Raw genomic sequence first — 24,775 nt, forward strand, 5'->3', positions numbered from 1 at the left:
GATGGTAAGATGGGTAAGTACAAAAGAGCTTACAGTTGCTTTGCCAAAAGTATCTATTTCTATTTACACAAAGCCCTACAACATAACACAGAAACAGAATAAAAGACCGGTGAGTCTCACCTAGGCTGGCCAGTGTGTTTATTGCATTGCTAGAGGTTCTCTACATTGCTTCACGCAGCCTACAGAGAATATGTATTGAGGCTTAAACTAAATCTGTATAGGTTTATTTCATAAATGTAGCAATTCTGAAAACCAAAATGACTAGGCATCCCTCCTATGAGGAGGATAAGAGCCTCGTTGGTCTGTTATCTCAGGCCACCTTGAATTGTGTTCCTAAGGCAGTTTTTGTTTGAAGAGATTCCTGGGGTTCCCTTTCCTGGACTCTTGTTTCGTTTGAAGCATTTCATCACTCATCACTCTGAACTTCATTACTTTGTGCATAAAACAGTGGAGGCATTAGCACTAGTTAAGAGTCTTTGGAACCCTGATGTCACCACTGTTGAGTGTATCTGAAATCCCCTCTCCCCCAAAGCTCTATGACCAGCATAAGTGGTTATGCACAGTAACATGCATATATTTAAGTGCTTTTGTGTAAAGAAGAGGAGGCATTTATCTAATCTAAATAGGCAAGTTCCTGATGCCTAAAATGCCTTCTTACAAGCTGACTAATCTTGCATAGTTTGCAAACTGGGGCATGTATCCAGGATCGCAGTCAACAGCTAGCATTAAGCAGTCTTGATGTGGTAGTGCCACTTGTGCCTTCAAGAGGACATAGGTCTTGCTAAGCTAGAAATCCCAGCTCCTTGGGCAAGAGAACAGATAAGCCTCTCTATATCGGCAGACAGATGCAGGCAGAAATTCCAGTGCCTTCTAACTTGAAAAGTTCAGCTCTAATGCTTCTCTTCTTGCAGAAGAAGAATCTGAGGAAGAAAAACCTGCTGCCAAGCAGAAATTAAAGGCTGAGGATGAAGATGACGATGAAGATGATGATGAGGGTATGTGTATCTTCGAGCACCGCAATTTAACTGGTGCACACCTGTGTCCACATGGCACAGTAGTTCACCCTCTGAAACTTGGTGACGCTTTAAAACTGGACCTTGTTCTAAACATGTAATTGCCCAGCTCTGAAGCTTATTACACTTCACTGAATTGTGAAGTATAGCTTAGAAATCTGATGGCAGAAGTAAAAATTTCTAATCGGTTAATTGAAAAGCAGTTTTAAATGCACAATTTTGTGAGAAGTAGTGGTATCCCTGGTGTTTTGGTTATGTAGAATTTCTTATTGCTGCATCATTGCACACCGAATGTGACCCTGTAGTGACTTTGATATCCTATGAGCCACTTTATTATTACTAGCTAATTACTGGCCTTTAGCAAGAAGCTCCCCCTCGGCACAAATGATGCATACTCTGGGACTTAATACTGATGACTTTTGATGTCTGTTGTTTTAACTGATGTGCTGCAGGAGGAGATTTCGTAGAGTGGGAAGGGTGGGTGAAAGCAGTTCTCCTGAGACACAGTAGTTTAAATATTATGCATGAGGTGTCTTAAACCTTCCTCTTAGATTGATGCTGCATATACCAAACCACCCTCTATGGATATATTATTTTTAGATGGCCTTTAAAGGGTGGGTGTTTGGACCCCCCCCCCCCAAAAAAAAAAAAAAAAATCAGTTAAAGGCTAGTAGTAATTGAAAGTGCACATGTGCTGGTTTGTTTGGGTTGTTGTTGGTTTTTTTTGGTGGGGGGATAAATCAGTTTTGATGCAGGTTCTCTTGTGTCTAGATTCAGAAGAGGAAGCCATGGATACAACTCCTCCACCACCAGTAAAAGGAAAGAAAACTCCAGTGAAGCCAAAGGAAGAGTCTGAGGAGGATTCGGAAGAAGAGGATTCGGAGGAAGAAGAGGATTCGGAGGAGGAAGTTAAAGGTTAGTTCAGTGCCCTGAAGAATCATCTATAGCATTTTCTTGATAGAGCTGCATGTTTCTTTTAGATCCTCTATGGATAGTGCCTCTGAGTTAAATCCATACAAAGTTTTTTTCCTATGTCTTGGACATGTGCAGCCTTGTAGAGCATATTACCTGCATCTCATCCTGATGTTATGGAACCCGTAGAAGCAGTGGCTTCACCTGATTTTATTCATTTCTTTTTCTCAATGGATTTCAGAAGCTACAAAAATCTCTGGAAAGCGGAAGAAGGAAATGCCAAATAAAAAGATTACTCCAGAGGCCAAGAAGCCAAAAACAGAAGAATGTAAGAACGTACAGTTGGTATTGTGTAAACACCATGATGGGTGATTCTAAGTACTCAATATTCCATCAGAATATTAATGAGATTTCAGGATACATACAGCTAAAATAAGGTGCATTATAGTGTTTTTATCTAGGGACTTTGGCATTCCTTCCTTATAGTCAAGGAATCCAGCAGCTGTTCATAGCCTCACTGAGAATGGAACAGAAGGCAGGGACGAGCAGAGCTTAGTACACATGCTCAAATGTGGTTTTCCCCCTAATGTTCTATTATTATGAGTGTTCTTCCCTGCCAGTAGTCTGGGGCTGCAGAGGGAATGATTTGGTTGTACGCTTGTGCAGGAGAGATGTGCAACAACTGATGTTTATCTTGTGGCTTTCATTGACTCTTAACACCCTCTGTTTTGTTGTAGCTTTCTCTGTCTTTATTGGCAACCTTAATTCTAATAAGGAATTGGATGAAATAAAGGAAGCTATAAGCCGATTCTTCTCTAAAAAGAACCTACCGGTCATCGATGTCAGAGTTGGGTCATCTAAGTAAGTGGCAATCCTTAGATAAGTAATGATGTCTCAGCAATTTTACCATTTGCTACTAGGGGGTGAACGAGTAATGATTAGACCAATAAAGTGAAAACCTGGGTTCAGATCCTGCTGACTCATGATATTTCCTATAGGGGCATGGAAATACCTACTGTATCTGAATGTAACATTTTGAGTTTCGACACAAAAAGCATGAGCTGAATTTTTAAAAAAGTACTGATCCTGTGAGCAGTTGTAGTTGCGGTAAATTTTTCTATTTCTAAACAAGCGATACTTCAAAAACTTTGCATGCAAATGAGAGAGAGAGCCACTGACACATGCACAGAATAGTTTGCGGAAAGACAAAAATGTGCGCTTGTGCCAGGAAAAGCTATCTTGTAGGCACACAAATCATAGGTATGTCTTGTAGCGCATCATAGGCGCATGCCATAAGCATCATTTGGGGGGTGCTGAGAATTACTAGCAACCCATGCAATTTATTTATTTTTTATTATTGTGAATTTTAAAATTACAGTACAAGAATCCTCTTGTTACAGAAAATCAGAACAAATAAGAACACATATTGCATAAATCCATGTAAACAGATTAATCTGTAGAAATAATTTTTAAGAAGTAAAGTAAATTATGCAGAATATAAAGAATTAGATAGCCCTTCTTTATCCCAGGACAAGCAGGCAGCCTATTCTCAATAGTGGATGACGTCACCGACAGAGCCTTGCAGCGGACAACCTCAAAAGCAGACTTGCTTGAAGATCTCTGCAAGAGCCTCCCGAATGCTGCACCGCGCATGCACGAGTGCCCTCCTGCTTGAGTCAGGGCATGCGTCTCCTGTGAGGAGCCTCAGTTCAACGTTTTCCGCGGATCCGAGAAGTCCTTTTCAGCTCTGCAGCCTTCGTTGCCTTCTCTCACCGCGGCTTTTTATTATTTTGTTATTAAGTCGCTGTGCTCGCGTTTCCATTCGTTCTTCAAAAAAAAAAAAAAAGAATTTTTTCTTTCCATCCAGCAGCCTTTTGGCCTAGGCCTGGCCGCTCACCTCGTTCGGTACGTCGGACTTTGTTTTTTCTATGTCCCGGCCTCTTATCAGGTTCAAAGAGTATAGCCAGTGCAACAAGACCATTTCAATCACCGATCCCCATAGTCGGTGTATTGTTTGTTTGGGTCCTGAACATTGCCCCGACGCTTGCTTGCGCTGTGCTATTCTTCAACATCTTACAACAAGTGTATCAATAAATTAACAATTGAAAATAAATACATCACTTGAATTTCTGTTGTATTTAAGAATAATACATAAAATTTAACCCCTTCCTTCCCAACCCTACCATAACATATGCAGTCAAATATATCCTATGAAAAATTATTTTTAACTGATCCAAACATTTAATAAAATTCAAAATTCCCTCCTTCCCATCCCATCACTTGTATCGTAGTTATAGTGGAAAAATAATTTATCAATAGCCCCCATATCTCTTTAAATTTTTATAATTCCCTTTTCTTTAGCACTCTCCTCCAGACCAGTAGAGGTTAACTTTATGAATGGGTATATATCTAATTCATGACCAGCAGGTGGAGACTGAAAACAAAACTTTGGGACAGTATATCCTAGCCCCTCCTCTCTATTTCCCTCAGTCTTCTTTCAGTCTCCAGCAGGTGTTGATGTGATCTGTACCCATCTCCCTTGGTAGGGCTGTTGGAATTGTTTATGGGGTTTATTGTCCCTGTGTTTTGGCCGGACGGAGCTTGGGCGGACTCTGTTTGGGGGTTCGTCCGACCTCGGGTGGTGTCAATCCCGGCGGGTCACGAGCGGGGTCCCTCCCCCCACTTCCTCCACTCCCCACATTTTTTTAGAGGAACCTCAGCAGTAAGCCTTGCCCCCTAAGTCAAGCAAGGCATATTGCTTCGAGAGCCTGTGGAGTCTGTTCTGTAAAAAAAAAAAAAATCCTGAGGTAGTGCTGGTCTGACGGGTTGTTTCCCTTTACGAAAACTGTATTTTACTGTATTTTTTCATGTAACCGGCACTTTTTTCTAGCTAGGTCGCGTAATGGAGCAATTGTGCCCTTCTCCGGGGGAGTAGGACACAAATTTAGTCCAGCCGCGAGGCACTCGCGGCCGGCCTGAACTCGGCGGTTTGGGGTCGGTGAGGTGGTGGAGCTCCGTCGGCAGCGGCTGCAGGGCGCCCAGAGCTCCCCGCCGATGGTGCCTCGCGAGTCGGCAGGGAACGGTGGGGAAGCCCGGTCTTCTCTGTCCGCCCACAGAGGGAATCCCCGAGCCGCCGACGGTCGGGGTTTAAGAGGATTCCCTCTCAGCTGATTTTTTTGACAGCTGATGCCGGCTTGCCTGCTTTAGCGGCTGAGACTATTCAGGTTTCTCAGCCGCTTCAGGCTATGGAGGGAGCTTTTTTGGCGGGAAAACCGCCATCTTCTCTGTCTGGCCCCTCCATTTTGTCTTCCACCTCAGGTGACCCTTCCCCCTGTTTTGACTATGCAGGGGCAAAGGTTCTGCTGGGTCCCCTGCTGTTGGCAGGGAGTCCCTTGGGACCCTCGGGGGGTTTTCCCCTGAATTTTTTCTTTTCTTTATGCAGAGCCTATTTTCAGGCGGCTGGGGGTCCGGTTGCGCCCAGGGGGTTTCGGGGGGTGGGGTTTCCTCCGCGCTCCCTGCGGCTTTGCCTCTCTCGTCTGACGTGACGTCCCCTCCGCCGCCTCCCTTGTCCAAGCGTCCGCGGGTGTAGTGGGACGAGAATTTGTGGTCGGAGGAACGTGTCGGTCTGGAGGAGGACCTGGACCCTTCGGAGGAATTCCAGGTCCCTCTGGAGGGGACGGAAGCTGGCGGCGGGTTGTCGGATTTCCCGTTCTCCAGTGACGAGGCGTCCGTTGTGGGCCTTTTTCAGAAAGATGAGCTGCCTGACCTTATTCAGCAGGTTTCTTCGGTTTGGCGTTTTGAGGACGCGCCGCCGGGGACTCCGCGTGTGAGGGACCCCCTGTTACGGGGGATCCGTTCCGTTTTCCCGCTCTTTTCCTATGCATCAGGATATTCGGGATATTATTCTGGAGCAGTGGAAAACGCCGGAGACGCCGTTTCGGCTGGCGCGCAGCATGGCTCGCCTGTATCCCATTCCTGAAGGGGATCGGGCTACGTTAGCTTCGCCAGTCGTGGAATGCGGTGGTCTCGGCAATTTCCAAGCGGCATACCGTGCCTGTTGAGGGCGGTTCTGCCTTGCGGGACTCTGAGGAGCGCAAATTGGAGAACATCCTTAAGCAAAATTTTCAGGTCTCTGCCTTTGGGGTCCAGGCGGCTATTTGTGGGGGACTGGTCTCGCTCGCGCCGTGTTTCGGTGGGCGGAGCGGGTCTTGGATCGAGAGTCTGACGGACTGGTCTCTGGTGGATCAGGAGGTAGCGAAGATTGAGATGGCGGCCTCATTCCTCTCAGATGCTCTCTATGACTTGGTGCGGATCTCGGCTAAGTCTATGGCTTTTGGCGTGGCCGCAAGGCGTGTGTTGTGGCTGCGCGCTTGGGCGGCGGATGCTGCGTCCTAAACTAAGCTTACTAAATTTCCCTTTCGGGGGTCGTTTTTATTTGGAGAGGACTTGGATAAGTTGATTCAGACTCTGTCGGACTCGAAAGTTCCCCGTCTGCCGGAGGACCGTGCCCGCCCGGCGTCTCGGGGGGGTGCGGCCCAGGGGCGTTTGCGGGAATTTCGCAAGTATCGCCCTGGGCGTGGGGGGCTGCTTCTTTCCAGTCTCCGGGGTTTTCCCGGGGTCGGTTCTTCCAGCGCATGCAGCCCTTTCGGGGTGGCCCGTCGGGGGGCAGGGAATCCCTCCGCCGGTTCCCCCGCTTCCCGTCCTGCGCAATGACTCCTTGCCGGCGCCCCCTTTGGTTCCGGTGGGGGGGGCCTGGCTGCGCAAATTTTTTCCCCAAATGGGCCGAGATCACGTCCGATCAGTGGGTCCTTGAGGTGGTGCGGGACCGGTTACGCTCTGGAGTTCACCCGCTCTCTGCCGGACCTTTTTCTCGCTTCTCCATGTCAGACTCCATGGAAGACGCAGGCTTTTCGTCAGACCCTTTGTAGGTGGCCATAAAGGAGGGGACCTTTCGGCCCATCCTGGATTTGAAAGGGATCAACAGAAGCTCTCAAGATTTCCGTCTTTCCGCATGGAAACGCTGCGGTCGGTCATTCTGGCGGTTCAGCCGGGGGAGTTTTCTTACGTCTCTCGAGCTGACGGAGGCCTACTTGCAGGTTCCAATTCGGGCCTCTCATCAGCGCTTCCTTCGCTTTGCGATCTTGGGGCGGCACTTTCAGTTCTGTGCGCTTCCCTTTGGTCTGGCCACGGCTCCTCGGACGTTCACCAAGGTAATGGTGGTCGTCGCGGCAGCCTTGCGGTCGGTGGGCATCCTGGTTCACCCCTACCTGGATGACTGGTTGATTCGGGCAAAGTCGTTGCAGGAGAGCTCCCGGGTTACGGCTCGGGTGGTGGAGTTTCTCCGGTCGCTGGGCCTGGGTGGTCAACCTTTCCAAGAGTCGGTTGGTCCCGGCTCAGCGTCTGGAGTGCCTTGGGGTTATGTTTGACACCTCCTTGGGGTAGGTCTTCCTTCCAGAGGCCCGGGTGAGCAAATTGCAATCTCAGATTCGCCTGCTTTTGGCGTCCCGGGGTCCTCGGGCGCAGGATTTCCTCCAAGTCCTGGGGTCAATGGCGGCGTCCCTGGACGTGGTGAGGTGGGCGCGGGCCCACATGCGTCCTCTTCAGTATGCTCTGCTCCGGAGGTGGTCTCCCCGGAGGCAAGATTTGGATGTTCCGGTTCCCCTGCGAGGCTTGGCGCGCTGCAGTCTGCGCTGGTGGCTCCGGACCCCTCACCTGGTTCAGGGGGTGGGTCTGGATCTCCCGCGGTGGACGGTGCTCCTTACGGATGCGAGTCTCCTCGGTTGGGGGGCTCAGTTTATGGGCCACTCAGCTCGGGGCACCTGGTCCGCGGAGGAGGCCTCCTGGTCGATCAACGTGTTGGAGACCAGAGCGGTCAGGCTGGCGCTGTTAGCTTTCCTCTCCCTTTTGCTGGGCAAGTCGGTCAGAGTCCTGTCGGACAATGCCACGGCGGTGGCTTATGTCAATCGTCAGGGGGGCACCAAGAGCACTCCTGTGGCGCAGGAGGCGGCTCGGCTCATGGTTTGGGCGGAGTCCCCTCTGCTGGACCTCTCGGCCTCTCATATAGCCGGAGTAGAAAATGTTCAGGCAGACTTCCTCAGTCGGCACTTTCTAGATCCAGGAGAGTGGTGTCTCGGCGCCGAGGCGTTTCAGTTGATAGTGCAGGCTTGGGGGCAGCCCCTGATGGACCTGATGGCCACGGGTGGCAATGCCAAAGTGCCCCGCTTCTTCAGTCGTCGCGGGGACGGTCTGGCCGAGGGTCTGGATGCTCTGGTCCAGCAGTGGCCAACGGAGGGGCTGTTGTATGTGTTCCCTCCTTGGCCGCTGGTGGGCAGAGTACTTCTTCGCATTGTTCACCATCCGAGTTTGGTGGTGCTGGTGGCGCCGGATTGGCCTCGCCGTCCGTGGTATGCGGATCTGGTGAGGCACCTAGTGACGGATCCTCTTCCTCTGCCTCTCTCGGACGACCTTCTGATGCAGGGTCCCATTCCCATGTTCGACCCGTCTCCCTTCTGTCTTACGGCGTGGCTCTTGAAAGGGGTCGCCTTAGCAAGAAGGGATATTCAGACAAGGTGATCTCTACACTGTTGGGGTCCCGGAGGCTTTCTACCTCTCGGGCTTATGTGCGGGTTTGGCGTCTATTTGAGGAATGGTGTCGGGCGCGGGGAGTGACCTCTTTTCGCGCTTCTCAGCCTATCATTCTAGAGTTCTTGCAGGATGGCCTGGATAGAGGCCTGGCTTGGTCTTCTCTCCGGGTTCACCTTGCGGCCCTGTCCGCCTTTCGAGGGTTGGTGTCAGGTCAGCGTTTATCGGCTCTTCCTGATGTGATTCGATTTTTGCGGGCGGCCAAGTTGCTTAGGCCTCCCCTACGGCCCTCGGTTCCCTCTTGGGATCTTAATCTGGTTCTCTCTGTTTTGGTGCATCCGCCTTTCGAGCCCTTGGACGTCTGTTCTTTGAAGGACCTTACTTTGAAGGCGGTCTTTTTGGTGGCCATTACGTCTGCTAGGCGTGTTTCTGAGCTACAGGCTTTCTCTTGTAGGGCTCCCTTCTTGGAGTTTTCTAGGGAGCGGGTCGTCTTGCGGCCTGTTCCTTCCTTTCTGCCGAAGGTTGTTTCTCCTTTTCATGTCTATCAATCGGTGGTTCTCCCGGTCTTGGGTGGTCGGGAGGGCTCTTCTGAGCAACGGCAGCTGCGCAAGTTGGATGTCGGTCGGGTCCTTCGCTCTTATGTGCAGCGGACCCAGGAATTCCGATCATCTCTTTGTCCTCCTGGCTGGTCCTCGTCGGGGAGCTGGCGCTTCTAAGGCTACTATTGCGCGCTGGATCAAGGAGACGATTGCTTCCGCTTATCTTCTGAAACAGCAGCCTGTTCCGGAGTTTCTCAAGGCTCATTCCACTCGGGGTCAGGCGGCTTCTTGGGCTGAGTCGTCGCTCGTGCCTCCAGTGGATATTTGTAAGGCTGCGGTTTGGTCCTCCTTGCATTCCTTTGTTCGTCATTATCGGGTTGATGTGCAGGCGCGTCGGGACGCGGTGTTCAGTGAGCGTGTACTGGTATCGGCCCTTCGGGGGTCCCGCCCGTGAGAGGGACTACTTTGGTACGTCCCATTCGTAAAGTTAACCTCTACTGGTCTGGAGAGTGCTAAAGAAGGAGAAAATTAGGTTCTTACCTGCTAATTTACTTTCTTTTAGCTTCTGCCAGACCAGTAGAGGTCCCCACCCTGTCTGTTGTTGTTGTTGGGGCTGTTGCGCGGGCAGTTTTTGGTTTTGCTGCGGGTTCTAGTATTTTTCTAGGGCCGGGAGAATTGAAGAACAGCGGCTGTGGCTCGGCTGGCTTAGCTGGCGAGCTGTGGGGACATTCTTCCTTCGGGAATTTCTCCTCTGCATTTTCCAACAGCATTTTTGGGTATGTTATTTGTTACTCCTTTCGGAGTATTGTGTTTTCTCTCTGTTTTTTGTCCAGTTCTTGGTTCTGCTTGGCTATTCGGCAGACTGAGGGAAATAGAGAGGAGGGGCTAGGATATACTGTCCCAAAGTTTTGTTTTCAGTCTCCACCTGCTGGTCATGATTAGATATATACCCATTCGTAAAGTTAACCTCTACTGGTCTGGAGAAGCTAAAAGAAAGTAAATTAGCAGGTAAGAACCTAATTTCTCCTTTGTATGGCTATTGTTCTCTCCATCTTATAGATGTGACACAATGAGTTCCACCAAAAACTGTAATTAAGCCTGCTCCAATTTTTCCAATTATACATGATATGTTGTATGGCGACTCGGCCCTTTGTTCTCATTGACATACCAAATAGAGGGGCGTGGCTTGGACGCGCATTCCGATGGTCGGGTAAACGAATAGCTCCATACTCAAAAGCTATAATTTTGAAATTACTACAAAAAAAAAATCAAAATTCAAAAGAAAAATATCTAAATATTGAAAGATAATGACGTCTAGCAAACAGAACAAAAGCGATTTAGGAGCAGGAGGATCCGGTACAGGAAGTAATAAACGATCAAAACCGGAGCCAAGCATCACTCCTTCAAAAGCTCCACTGCCATCAGATGACAACCTCGATGTAATGGAAGAATTAAGACAAATTAAAGAAATTGTTCTGGACAGCAACAAAAAACTACAAAAAGCTATTGAAGATGCAGCAGCATTAACTAAAAGAGTGGAAGTGACAGAAAACAGAATAAACCTAATAGAGGATAACTTTGAACAACTTAATCTGAACGCAAGACAAAACAAAATCATATGGAAAGAGGTAGAAGAAATTAAAAAAGACCTTGAAGACAGCCGGAACCGTGAAAGAAGAAATAATTTAAGAATAATAGGAATACCGGAAGGGGTAGAAAAAAATAATTCTATTACTTTTTTGGAACACTTTCTACCTAAAGTTCTACCATTAAAATTTAAAACACCACTGGAAATCGAAAGGGCACACCGGATACCAACACAAAGGAAAACTTCACAAACTGGACCAAGGACATTAATATTCAAACTACTGAGACATCAACAAGCGCTGGAAATTTGTCAATTAGCTAAAGAAAATAAAAATCTCAAATGTCAAGATTCAAAAATACATATTGTCCCTGATTTTGCGAGGGAAACTGCATTAAAAAGGAAAAAATTTTTTAGATATGAGACCACAACTGAAATCTTTAGGGGCTAGATATGGGCTCCTTTATCCAGCAATAATGAAGATCACTATTGCAAATAAAACTCAGAATTTTACAGATCCAACAAAACTACAAGAATTTCTGGACCAATATGAACAACCCATGACATCCTAAACATCTTAATGGAAATCCTAATGAGAAAAATGAGTATGTATAAATCTGTTAATACTTTACTAAAATATTCACCATATAAGAATTGATTTTATTAATAATATGACTTACAGTTAAAATCTAGAACTTTGAAGTGAATTCAAAAAACGGACTGAAACTACATGTGCCGCAACACACACATGGAACTATACAAAACCAACATTCTATGAAGGAAATAAAAGAAATAAAACAAACTTTATAAGAGTACATAAACTTATACTTTTTAAAGGAAAGTTTTATAAACATTTTGAAGAAAATATACTTACAGAAGAAAACGTGGATTAAATGGAGATCCGAATGAAAAATTTACAGAGAAGTAAATATGGTAACTAAATATGGGAGTGGTTATATACAAACAGGAAATGTGATTGATGGACAGGAAAAATCTCCAATCACGCTGCTGGGGAGTTACAAAATACAAAACAAAAAGAGATTGGTCGACAGAGAGAATATCCTGTAAAAGGAAGTGCTTCCGTTTTGATTCTATCTCTTAAAAGTCTCTCTGCAGATTATATTTCAAACTTTAATTAATTCCTACACCCCACCTTCTCCTTATATGTAAGAAACAGTGAATTATATATATCGAGTGATGCTTACTATTGAGGCAGACCGCTTACTCTCTTTAGATAGATTTGGAGAACATAGAGGTGACAGGGGATGTTGTACTTTTGTAAATTAAGAGTCCCAGGGAGAAGCGTCACCTTCCATGGACAACCTTTTCACAACGAGCTAAATATGTAAGGATAGGAGTTCAAAAAAACTAATTAATAACTCCTCTCCGATTCTAAAATGTTGCTAAGTTTGTTATGAAAGAGAGGAGATTCAGTATGGAATAACACAGAATAAATCCAAAAAGACTGTGCTGTATGTAAGGTGTAACTGATTTTCTCCTTCTCGAATACTGAACTAGCTTCGAAGTTATTCAGCGCTTTTATTTCTCTGGCACTTTGACTGACGGGCTGTCCTCAATACTGACAAAAATAAAATCAATTCCCTAGTCAGGAAACATCTTCATTACTTGCTCTCTTAAGGGAATGATGAATATCTTGGAATATTTAGCAGAAAAAATGAAAGAGGAATACTGAATCCTACAAGGTTGAATTGAATAGGCAACACAAAAACGTATTTTAGATGATATAATAAAAAATGGAAAGTTGCTGGAGTTTTTCACAATTGCAACATAAATTTGATCTTAAAAAAACACAATATTTTAAATGGCTGCAATTGAAGCAATCCATTCAGGTAGGGTTCCCTGAATGGAAAAATCTTACTAATTATCACAGTTTGGAATTCCTGTGTTTCCAGATTAATTCAACAGGTCATGAAGCTGCACAGTGGTATAAATTAATATCCGAATATATAAATAAAAAACCAAAAAATGGTCTTGGAGACATTTGGAGCATTGAGATAAAGCACCAAATTAGTGCATCTCAATGGCCACGACTTTGGTCTTGGAGGCTAAAATGTACGGTATCAGCATCTATGAGACAAACTTGGTTTTTTCTTTTACATAGAGCTTTCTGGACCCCTGTTCGATTACAAAAAATAGATAGCTCTAGGTCAAATAGATGCTGGCACTGTCATGTTGAAATTGGGACATTAGATCATCTTTTATTCTATTGTCCATTCATCTTAACATTCTGGAAATCAATCTGGCCCCAAATAAATAGGATGTTAGAAAATCCGGTAGCCTTGACATATGATATCATATTATTTGGAACAACTATGAGAGCAAAAAGTCAAATATCATCAAGTAATAACAAACTTCTTTTTATTTTAACTGGAATAGCAATACAACAAATCACATTCAATTGGAAAAAACATGACAGATTAAATTATACATTCTGGTGGAATTCTGTATGTCATATATACAAAATGGAGCTCACTATAGCAACACAAAAAGGACATGTAGATAAATTTCAAAAAATATGGAGACCATTAACTGAATATTGTAAAGAATGATTAATTTTCCCATGTATAGAATTTGATTAGAAGAAAAAGAGATCATATCTCTAAATCCTATATAATAAAAGGCTAACTCGCGCATGCGCACTCCTATTTGCGTGTTCCGTGCGCTGTAGGTCTGTGGCCGCAGAAGTGCGCATGCTCTCTGACTATGGACCCACAAAGCCACCGCCGCGGCTCCTCTATCATCTTCCGACGCAACTGCAGCGCGTGAGAGGAGCTGCGGGGGCGCCTTTGAAAACGGCTCCCTTCTCCGAGTGCCCATCCCCTCCTCCTTCTCCCCAGCCTTCTTCCACCACCTACCGAGCCAGACCCCGCCTCCCCGGTTCCAACCGACACGGCGCCGCCAGACCCGGACAGCTTCAAATAGGAGGAAATAACATCAGGGCCCGACACTCACAGACCCGCGAGCAGGGTTGCCATGGAAACCCAACCGCCATAACAAGGCGGGAAGACCGGTCCTGGAAGAGGAAGAGAAAGGGAAAGGGAGGCAGAAAATGGGTGAGAAGGGGAGGAAGAGTGGGAGAAACCAAAAATAAAAACAACCACTGCCACAGAGAGGGAAAGGGACGCTTCCATTTGGGCCAGGGAAGGGTGGGGCTTCTCGGTGGATTAATAGGCTCCAGGGACATGGGAGAAAAGGGGGCTGGAAGCTGAGAGGAAAAAGATGGGAGAAGAGGGCTGGAGGGGGGGGGCTGAAAATAGGGGACATGTGAAGGAAGGAGGCTTTAACAGGCTTAAACACTAGAGGGGATCAGGAGTGACATGCACAGCAGGGGCTTAGAGGGCAAGAGAGCTGCAGTTGGAGAGACTGAGGAAGGAATAAAATAATTAAAAAAAAAGAGACACCTACAGGGAAACACAGGATCAGGAGCATACAGAGAAAGGAGAGCAGAGACCCTTGCAAGAAGAGAAAAAGAGCAAAGAGACTGGGGATGAGAAAGAAAGCAGAGACAGCGCTACACAGGGAAATGGAGGGAGGAAAGAGACAGAAAGAAAAAGACAGACATATATTCTAGCACCCGTTCATGTAACGGGCTTAACGACTAGTATTATATAATATATTAATACTAGATTTATAATATGAAATATGGATAAAATAACATTTAAAAATTTTATTCATGTATTACTGAATAGAAGGGAGGGGGGAGGGGATGGGATATTATATTAACTAAGAATTATATAAATTTAGTTTTCTGAAATATTAGTATGAATTTATATTGATGATGTAACATATGAAAATGAATAAAGATTTCTCATTCAATATTGAGAGGGAGGGGAGATTATTATATTCAATAATTATATTAATTTAGATTTCTTACATAATATTATAACTTTATAAAATATTGATTTTCTAAAGAAATTTTAAATTTGATATTAATCTGTAAGTTAATCAAGTGTGATTATTCAAGTTTATAATGAATTTATTTGAAACACTTGTTGTAACATAAGAAAATGAATAAAGATTTATAAAACAAAGACATACCAAATAGAATCGTATCATACGACAAAGCCACAGGATTCTCTAATAAACAATTTATTTGTGTCCAGATTGATTTCCGACATCCGCCCTGTTGGTATCAACTACCAACATGAAGGCAGATCAGTTCTTTAGTCGAACACACGAGCCAGGAAGCAAAGATCTGGATCCCTGGTTTAACCCTGGTCAAAGGTAGATCTATATGCCTACCCTCCATGGCCCATAATAAGTCAACTTCTGTACAGGATCATGGTGCACAGGGAATGGTGATTCTAGTGGCACCAAACTGGCTGAGATGCTCATGGTATGCAGACCTAGTCCATCTACAAAAGGATTATAGTTTCAAACTTGTCATCCCCGGCTACTCATGCAGGATCTACAATGCTTTGGTCTTGAACATGTTGCGCTAACTCGCAAAGGCTACTCGGGTAGAGTGCTATTCACCATTCTAAGGTGTAGCAAAAGTTGACTGTAGCAGTGTACGTGAAGTCCTGGAAGTGTTTCCAAACTCAGAGAAGCAAAGACTCGAGCTCAGTGATACTTGACTTTCTCCAGGAAGGTCTAGAAAAGGGCCTAGCAGTTGCCTCTGAGTTCATTTAGCTGGGCCCAGGACCAATAAGAGCACCCTTGCTGTACATCTGGATGTAGCCAGATTTTGAAGGGCACATGGCTCCATCCTCCAGTGTGACAGGCTTTTCCAGTGTGGGTTTTCCAGTTGCTAGTGAGTCTGCCCTATGAGCCTTTGGATCAGGCTTCCTGGATGGACCTTGCCATCAGTAGAAGTGGATAATCAGGCTCTTACGAGGGGCATTCAATAATTTATCTACCTGAGTATGAAAGAAGGTAGCCGTGTTGAAACAAGTCTGCATGTTGCAACATGTCTCAAGGTTACTCATGCACAGTTGCGGTTAAGTGCGAGTCTAACATTCCAAGAGACAGGATGTCAAGAGAGTTGCTGCTATTTGGTGTTTTGCCAGGTGTTTGTGACTTGGATTGGCCTCTATGAAGATAGGATATTGGCTAGATGGACCCAGTAAGGCTATTATGTCCTCGTGCAAATCAAGTAAGAAAAGATTTGGAGAATTGGAAAAGGCTTAATATTAACATAGAAAATGACAGCAGAAAAGGGCTATAGCCCACCAAGTCTGCCAATTCCAAAGACCCGCCCCCCCCTGACTTTACTCCCTTAGCGATCCCACATGAATATCCCATTTTGTCTTAAAATCTGGCACGCTGCTGGCCTCAATCACCTGCAGTGGGAATTCATTTCAATGATCAACCACTCTCGGTGAAGAAGTACTTTCTGAATCGTCACGAAACTTCCCTCCCCTGATTTTCAGCGAATGCCCTCTGGTGGTCGAGGGTCCTTTGAGACAGAAGATACCATCTTCCGACTTGATACGGCCCGTGACATACTTAAACGTCTCAATCATGTCTCCCCTCTCTCTTCGTTCCTCAAGTGAATACAGCTGCAATTTATTCAGCCTTTCTTCATACGTGAGATCCTTGAGCCCCAAAACCATCCTGGTGGACATTCGCTGAACCGACTCAATTCTCAGCACATCTTTCCGGTAGTGTGGTCTCCAGAATTGAACACAGTACTCCAAATGAGGTCTCACCATGAATCTGTACAGCGGCATTATGACTTCAGGTCTCCTGCTGACAAAACCTCTACGGATACAACCCATCATTTGCCTTCTCCTAGAGGAAGCCTTCTCCACTTGATTGGCAGCCTTCATGTCATCACTAATGATCACCCCTAAATCACGTTCCGTCGTGGTCCTGGCCAAGGTCTTACCATTTAGTGTGTAAGTTCAGCGCGGCTTTCTCTTACCCAGGTGCATTACCTTACATTTTTTAGCATTGAAGCTTAGCTGCCAAGTCGATGACCACTGTTCCAGTAGTAGTAGCCCTGTGTCATACTTTCAGGCAAAATGCTTTTACCTACTACGTTGCAAAGTTTGGCGGCGTCTGCGAACAGTGATACTTTTCCTCTAAGTCCTTTGGTCATATCTCTTATGAATAAGTTGAATAAAATCGGGCCCAAGACCGAGTCCTGTGGTACTCCACTGGTCACGCCTGATGTTTTGGATGGGGTACCATTTACCACCACCCTTTGAAGATGATGGACTTTGCTCCTGGAGTTCATGCCACACAAGACAACCATAACTGGGGAGTCAATCAAGGAGAAAAGAAGAGGAAAACTCGCAACAAGCATGCTGCTTCATCACGACAATGCGCTGGTGCACAAGTCACGAGAATCTCAGTCTGCCATCCGAGAATAGGGGTTTCAGCAGCTGAACTAGCCACCCTACAGTCCTGACCTGGCTCCCTTGAATTATTTCCTCCTCCTGAGTTCTGAAGAAATCTCTCCATGGACGGCGGTTGTCAAGGAAATTGTGACGTCCTGGTTTGAAAGTCAAACGGAATTCTTTTCAAAGGGGTTAGTCATTTCAGGAAAAGTGGATAGAGCTATCGGGGGACTTTTTGAAAACTTCTCTTTTCTTACTGATGTAGATAAATTATTGAATGCCCCTCAAACTAGTCCTTTGTACTGTGGCAGCAGAGCCCAGAGCCTTTCAATGGGGAGGGGGGTGTCAAGATATGCAGAAAGCCTTTGCATCACGTGAGCGTGCAGGTAGGAACTAATTTCTTCTTTATGGAGCAGAGACTGTCTTGTGCATATTTGTTCAGCACTGCTTAAGTTGAGAATTGCTATAAAAACGATTTGCTGTAACTTACCCATATTTGTTCATTTTTAATGGAGGGACCTGAATACTAATTTTACCAATATGTGTGGTTTGTGTTTTTTCAGAAAATTTGGCTATGCCGACTTTTCTTCTGAAGAAAATTTGACTGCAGCTCTTGAGTTGACTGGAAAGAAGGTCATGGGCCTTGAGATAAAGTTAGAGAGAGCCAAAAGAAAAGGACACGCCTTGGAGCAAAAGAAAGGTATTCTGGAACTTAGCCTGGTAGTGAGACCATGTTCTGTTACTGCCACTTTCAGACATGCCTAGCATTTCAGAAATTAGGTGGTTCAGATACAAAAAAGTATTTTATTGTCACTAATTTGTTCATAAACAGTATAGAAGCTTTGATTTGTAGTATGCTGAATGCAGCTCAGAAGGATGAATCGGCCACACACTGCAGTCATCTGACTTTGCAACCATGTATACTCACCTTCGTGCCTGCTCAGTTCCTCTTCAATCTGTTCTATCCACCCTACCAGGCAGGCAGACTTCCTACTCTCCTCTTTTTTTTCCTCTCCATTTTAATAGTATATTCCTTTTTCATTTTAATTTGCTCTTCAAGCCCCCTGCAGTGAAGCCTAGATGATAGTCCGTCCAGAGACATTTTGCATCTGAGATTGGTTGTGGGAATCCAGCAGATCTGCCTGCATGAATCTGGGTGGTGTCCTTTGAACCAGAAGGCAGGGGGACAGGTCTTCAACAACTGTGATCCCCACTGAGCTTGTGGTTAAGGTGACTTGCCCCTGACAGCTTGTGTGGTCTACACCCCTTCTAGCTTCCAGAGATGGAGTCTCGGTTTTCTTTGGGAAAAATGCCAGACAGTGTTCAGGAATGATTTCCCCTTCTACTGGGTCTCCACACAGACACTTTGCAAATTTATTTTCACCTATGAGTGCAGCAGCACCTTCCTTTGTGCAGGCCAAGAATTAAACTAACATAGGGATCTCCGCCTCAAAGTCTGCCAAATAGATAATTCCCACCTGGCTACTGGAAATAGTTGGTGAAGGCACGAGCTACTATCTGAGAAAGTTCCTAACATGGCGGGCAGTGCTGAGCCCACACACCATCTTCTCTGACTCCTGGTCTACTTCAGTATGGTTAGGCAATTTTGATTATTGTGCCTTGCTGCTTTCAGTATCATTCCTTCCCATGCTGGAGTACACAGATCAGGTACACCTGCGCTCTCTCTCTCTCTCTCTCTCTCTGATGTACCTACCACACTATTGATACCAGTGCAGAAGGAGCATAGACCAACTGCTCTGAGGACCGCACCAAAAACATTCTGCCATGAGTGCAGGAATCATAGCAATTGTACCTGCCATGCTTGATAGCCTGTGCCTTGAGTTAATCTATGCCACCGTTGAATAATATCACCAGTGTGTTGCTGACATCCTGTTCTCCGCAGAGAACCTCAGTTGCAAGTCAGTAACCTCACTTGCACATGGGAAAGCAAATGTAAGAGAATTTAGTCACAAGAGCTGCTATTCTTCAGACAGAGTGCATTTTTTCCAGTGTCATCTGTATCCTCGCAGTCCCCCTTCAACATCTCTTGCTGTTAAGTGGCACAAGCTGTATTTCTAAGGCTCTGGTAGGATATAACATTACGTAGTCTTAAGTCTGCACATAGGTTTTACTCGTACATCTCTTTCCAGAAGGCTTCCCAGCTCTCCAGAAGTTTGTTCTATGCACTTGAAAACTGGAAGCTTTTGTCATATAATATTTGACTTTATTTTATGTTGATGTTTTCTTTTGTAGAAAGAGATGCACGGACTTTGTTTGTAAAGAACCTCGCAAGCAGCACAACAGCAGATGAACTAAAAGAAGTCTTTGACAACGCTATTGATATCAGACTGCCACTTGACAAGAACAGTTCTACCAAAGGGTGAGTTCCCTTTAGTGCCCTGGGAAGAGAAAAGTTGGGATTATGGAGGTTAGACAGTGGGCCTGATTGCCAAGGCAGTCTGTACTGTCTTGTCTGTATGATTATTTTCCAGACTGATCATGTACAGCGCACAGTAGGGCAAACCGAACATTTCCTCAGTTGTAAAAGATGCATGGTATATCATAAGATGTTAATAGGCTGCATGTCTCTCCTTCCACCTCCCTGCCTTCACCATCTGTCCTTCTTTACCTCGCACACCCCCTCTCCTGCTCTCCAGCATCTCTCATCTTCCTTCCTGCAAAGTGTTTTTTTAATTCTTTACCTCCCTCACCCAGGTCAGTGAATCTACAATAGTCATTAGAGGCATGGCATGAGACCTTGAGCTTTCAAACCTGCCAGTTCCTGTCCCCTCCATACTTCCTGTTTGGAAGGGGCAGAGATGTTCAAGACCCTGTGCCAGCCTATGAAGAGGAAGGGAGGTAAGGAATCAAACACTTTGCAGGTGAGGCATGCCGTGAACCCCGTGTTCCCCTCCCTATTCAGACTTCTGTGCTTCCTGTAGTCTTGTGGGCCAACCACATAAAATTTTAATTGCACATTGATTTATTGTAATTAGCCTGTTTATTAACTAGTTGCTCTCCAGTGGTTGTATCGGTGTTCTGGCAGGGAGGTGTTGAACACGAAGGCTCAGTTATACCATTGATTGCAGAGCTAGGGTTTATTATATACCAGTGAATGATGTGCTGTTAAGGAAGAGTAACTATGCGTTCTTTTTCACCTCTCCTTTACAGTATTGCCTACATAGAATTCCAAACGGAAGCAGATGCAGATGCAGCTTTTGAAGCAAAACAGGGCACAGAAGTTGAGGGTCGGGCAATCATGATGGACTACACAGGACAGAAGAGCCAACAGTCTGGGGTTGGAAAAAAAGGTCTGTACCTAAGGCATGAAATTAGGGCCTTTCAAGAGGGCTGTCAGAGAAGATTCTCCTTATGCAGCTGGAAGTGATGACCTGAATATCTGAGAAATGTGATGATAAACAGCAAAACAATTCCTCTAGATAGTCAAGTACTGATCCTGCTGCTGTTCCTTCCCAGATGGCATGCTGCAAGTACTGCCCCTTACTTAGCTGGCTAGCTTCAGTAGGCTTCTCCCAGAACTGCCCAAATCTTTCCTTTATCTGCTTTATACCTTGTCTTTGTCAAGGCTGCCAAATCATACAGTTGTTTTTTGTGGATTTTGTACTGTTTGGTGTATTTTTTCTTTTAGTGCAACAGGAATATCAGTCTTGACCAACGGGCATTTATCCTCCTTTACTGCAAAGTCTACTAATCTACATATTGTTCAGCTCCTCTTCCTCTTATTCTGGGCTGTACTAGATTTCCTCAGTCTTACTCTCTACTGGAGAATGACACGGAAAAAATTTGTCCCCCGCCCCATCCCCATGAGCTCAGTCCCTTCCCCAACCCCGCAAGTGATCTGATCCTATCCGCACAAGCCTCGAATAGTTATGATTTTATACTGAACTTTATTAAAGACCGGCAGAGTTTACTGATGGATAATAGCTCACCATGATCAACAGGTGGAGACTGAGACAAACTTTTGGCTGTAGTACAAGTGACTGTGCAGTCCCCTTGTACAAGCAGTCTGTTCTCAGTCTCCAGCAGGTGTGAAAAGCCAGTCTTCCCTTGGTTAGTGTAGGGCTGTTGGAAGTTGTATAGTGGCCTTCTTGTCCCAGTCTGGTGCCGGACTGAGCTTCGGGAGACCCTTTGGGGGTCCGTCCAATCTCAGGGGTGTCGTTAATGGCAGGGTCAAGTCCTTCCATTTCCTCCACCTCCCCAAATTTGTAGAGGTGCCTCAAATGTAAGCTTTGCACCGATACCAGCAAGGCATATGGCTTAGAGAGCCAGTGGAGTTCGTTCTGGGGAGAAAAAAAAAATCCTGTGATGTCCAAGAAAGGGGGACCTTTCAGCCCATCTTAGATCTGAAGGGGGTCAACAGGGCTCTCTGAGTTCCTCTTTTTGCATGGAGATCCTGTCATTCTGGCGGTTCAGCCGGAGGAATTCTTGACCTCTCGATCTGACAGAGGCCTACTTGCATGTTCCAATTTGCGCCATCCATCAGCATCAGTTTTGTGATCTTTCTTTTGTTTTGGCTACGGCTCCATGGACATTCACCAAGATTATTGTGGCTGTGGTGGCGTCCTTGCATAAAGAGGGCATTGTAGTTCACCTCTATCTGGACGACTGGTTGTTCCGAGCAAAGCCCTTTCAGGAGAGTTCCTGAATTACGGCTCGGATAGTGGAGTTCCTGCAGTCGCTGGGATGGGTAGTCAACCTGTCCAGGAGCCGGTTGGCTCTGTCTCAGTGCCTGGAGTACCTTGGGGTTCTGTTGTACACCAGCTTGGAGAAAGTCTTCCTGCCAGAGGTTCTAGTGGTCAAGTTGCAGATTCACCTTCTGTTGGCTTCCCAGTGTCCTCGGGCCCAGGATTTTCTCCAGGTCTTGGGGTCGATGGCTTGCCTGGATGTGGTTTGGTGGGCCCAGGCTCACATGCGGCCACTTCAGTATGTTCTGCTTCAGCAGTGGTCGCCCAGTTGCACATTATGGACTCTCCCGTTCCTCTTCGGGGGGGGGGGGGGGGAGTTGGTTCTTCACAGTCTCCGTTGGTGGCTCCATTCTTCCAATCTAGTGCAGGGAGTGAGTCTGAATCAGCCCCAGTGGACAGTGCTTCTCACAGACACCAGTCTTCTTGGCTGGGGAGCTCAGTCTTGTCCTGCCTTTGAGCCCCTGGGTTCCTGCTCGTTGAAGGACCTTACTCTTAAGGCGGCCATTACTTCTGCAAGACGTGTTTCTGAGCTGAAGGCTTTCTCTTGTAGGCCTCCCTTCCTACAGTTTTTAGGGAGTGTGTTCTGTAGCCTGTTCCTTCTTTTCAGCCGAAGGTAGTTTTGCCTTTTCATGTCAACCAGTCTGTGGTCCTCCCGGTCTTGGGTAGTCGGGAGGGCTCGTTAGAGCAGAGGCAGTTGCGCATGTTGGATGTCTGCCCCTTCACTCTTATGTTTAGCAGACCCACAAGTTCCTGAAGTTGGATCATCTTTTTGTCCTCTTAGCGAGTCCTCGTAAAGGGGATGGTGCTTCCAAGGCTACCATTGCGAGCTAGATCAAGGAGACTTATTGCTTCTGCTTACCTTCTTCAGGAGAAGCCTATTCTGGACTTTCTCAAGGCTCATTCCACTCGGGGTCAGGCAGCTTCTTGGGCTGAGTCTTCTCTTGTGCCTCCAGTGGATATCTGTAAGGCAGCGGTTTAGTCTTCTCTCCATTCCTTTGTGCGTCACTACTGTGTGGATGTTCAGGCATGTCGGGGTAGGGTGTTCAGTGAGCGTGTTCTGGTGGCACCCTCCTGGGGTCCCACCCATGATAGGTACTGCTTTGGTACCTCCCATCAATAAACTGTGCCGGTCTGGAGAGGTGCTAAAGAAGGAGAAATTAGGTTCTTGCCTTCCGATTTTCTTTTAGACTCTCCAGACCCCACCCTGTCTGTGTCTTGTTATTTCAGGATTCGTGGGATCTGTTTTAATGTATCTGCGGGATCGTGCTTTTGTAGGGTCGGGGAGATAAAAGAAAAGCGGTTTTGGCTCAGCTGGCTATGCTGAAGGGGCTTCTATGCAATTTCCAACACGTTTTCTGGCAACAAATTCCAGAGTTTAATTAGACATTGTGTGAAGAAATATGGCTCTAATGGTTGTTGCTCCTGTTGGGGTTGCTTTTGCTGTTCTGATTAGCACTTAGCTTATTATTTCTGCTTGGCTATTCGGCAGATTGTATTGGGGGACTGCACAACCACTTCTACAGCCAAAAGTTTGTCTTAATCTCCACCTGCTGGTCATGGTGAATATTACCCATCGGTGAGCTGTGCCAGTTTGGAGAGTCTAAAAGAAAGGTTCTTACCTGCTAATTTTCTAGTTTCTCCTTTACAGAGAGGATGGTTGATGCATGGAATGTGTTCCCATGGGAGGTGGTGGAGAGGAAAATGGTGGAATTCGAACAAGTGTGGGTGAGCACAGAGGATCTCTAATCAAAAAATAATGGGTATGGAAAGAACTAAGGCCAGTACTGGGCAAACTTGACGGTCTGTGTCCCATATAAGACCATTCAGTTGAGGATGGGCTGGGATGGTTTAGATGGTCTAGAGAAGGGGTGTCAAAGTCCCTCCTCGAGGGCCGTGATCCAGTCGGGTTTTCAGGCTTTCCCCAATGAATATGCATGAGATCTATTAGCATACAATGAAAGCAGTGCATGCAAATATTCATGCATATTCATTGGGGAAGCCTGAAAACCTGACTGGATTGTGGCCCTCGAGGAGGGACTTCGACACCCCTGGGCTAGAGTGAGCTTTGACGGAGACTCCAGTAGATGGAACCTAAGCAAACTATTGGGCAGAGGTCTGGGTTTCTGGCCCAGATATATCAAAGAAAAGGGACCATTTAAATTAAATGATCAAAGCGTGTATGGTTGGGCAGACTGGCTGGACCATTTGGGTCTTTATCTGCCATCATTTACTATGTTACTATAGAATGGAAAGGGTAGATGTGGATTGCTTGTTCACTCTTTCCAAAAATACTAGGACTAGGGGCCATGCAATGAAGCTACTAAGTAGTAGATTTAAAACAAACTGGAGAAAATTTTTCTTCACACATGTAATTAAACTCTGGAATTCTTTGCTGGAGAATGTGGTGAAATCAGTTAACTTAGCAGGGTTTAAAAAAGGTTTGGATAGTTCCTAAAAGAGAATTCCATAAGCCATTATTGAGATGGCTTTGGAAAATCCACCGCTTATTCCTAGGATAAGCAGCATCAAATCTGTTTTACTACTTTGGACCTGGGATGACCACTGTTGGAAGCAGGATACTGGGTTTGATGAACCTTCGGTCTGTCCCAGTATGGCAAATCTTATATTTTTATGTTAATGCTGTTTTTGTTGAGCAGAACAGGCTTGTAATATCTCGGAGAATACCCATTCTCTCTTTTTGTACCCACTCTAGGACTGACTCACTGCTTTGATACAGACTGAGGAAATAAGCACAGCCCAGAGTGAGAGGATGAGGAGCTGAAGAATATGTAGATTAGTCTCTGTACAGACTTTGCAGTCCTGTTGATCAAGACCAATAATAAATACTCTTTACAAGAGAGAATATTAGTACCACTTGTAGACAGAGGAGTCTCGATGCAATTTCTTGGGCCTCTCTTGCTGGAGATGGAGGCTGGTCACATAATGTGAATAGCCATAGGGGAGCCTAGCAAGAAGTCCTAATCTTCCAATATTTTGTAATGTAATTTTACTCGCATCTTTACATGAGAAAAGCCTGTATCCAGGGTATGTTACAGTGGGTCTATCTTATCCTTTGCCCATTAAATTTTTTTAATTACTGGGAAATTTGGTCTCAACTCTTGTAATGGGAAGA

At 45.7% G+C, this 24,775-nt stretch overlaps 1 protein-coding gene and 2 non-coding genes across 4 annotated transcripts in view; all 3 read left to right on the top strand.

Annotated features, from left to right (window-relative positions):
* NCL (nucleolin) overlaps positions 1–24,775 on the top strand; it is a 57,954-nt gene that overhangs the window by 14,260 nt on the left and 18,919 nt on the right. For both annotated transcript variants that reach the window (XM_033958413.1, XM_033958414.1), the window contains exons 4-10: positions 912–995; positions 1,785–1,928; positions 2,167–2,253; positions 2,663–2,786; positions 17,500–17,636; positions 19,190–19,316; positions 20,108–20,247. In XM_033958413.1, the coding sequence (XP_033814304.1) occupies positions 912–995; positions 1,785–1,928; positions 2,167–2,253; positions 2,663–2,786; positions 17,500–17,636; positions 19,190–19,316; positions 20,108–20,247 (843 nt within the window). The remainder of the gene's footprint in view (positions 1–911; positions 996–1,784; positions 1,929–2,166; positions 2,254–2,662; positions 2,787–17,499; positions 17,637–19,189; positions 19,317–20,107; positions 20,248–24,775) is intronic.
* Positions 1,391–1,460, top strand: LOC117367316. Its single transcript, XR_004540738.1, has one exon. It is a non-coding gene; the product is annotated as a small nucleolar RNA SNORD82 (small nucleolar RNA).
* Positions 20,316–20,396, top strand: LOC117367317. Its single transcript, XR_004540739.1, has one exon. It is a non-coding gene; the product is annotated as a small nucleolar RNA SNORD20 (small nucleolar RNA).

Source organism: Geotrypetes seraphini, chromosome 9, assembly GCF_902459505.1.
Source record: "Geotrypetes seraphini chromosome 9, aGeoSer1.1, whole genome shotgun sequence".
NCBI classification, from domain to species: domain Eukaryota; kingdom Metazoa; phylum Chordata; class Amphibia; order Gymnophiona; family Dermophiidae; genus Geotrypetes; species Geotrypetes seraphini.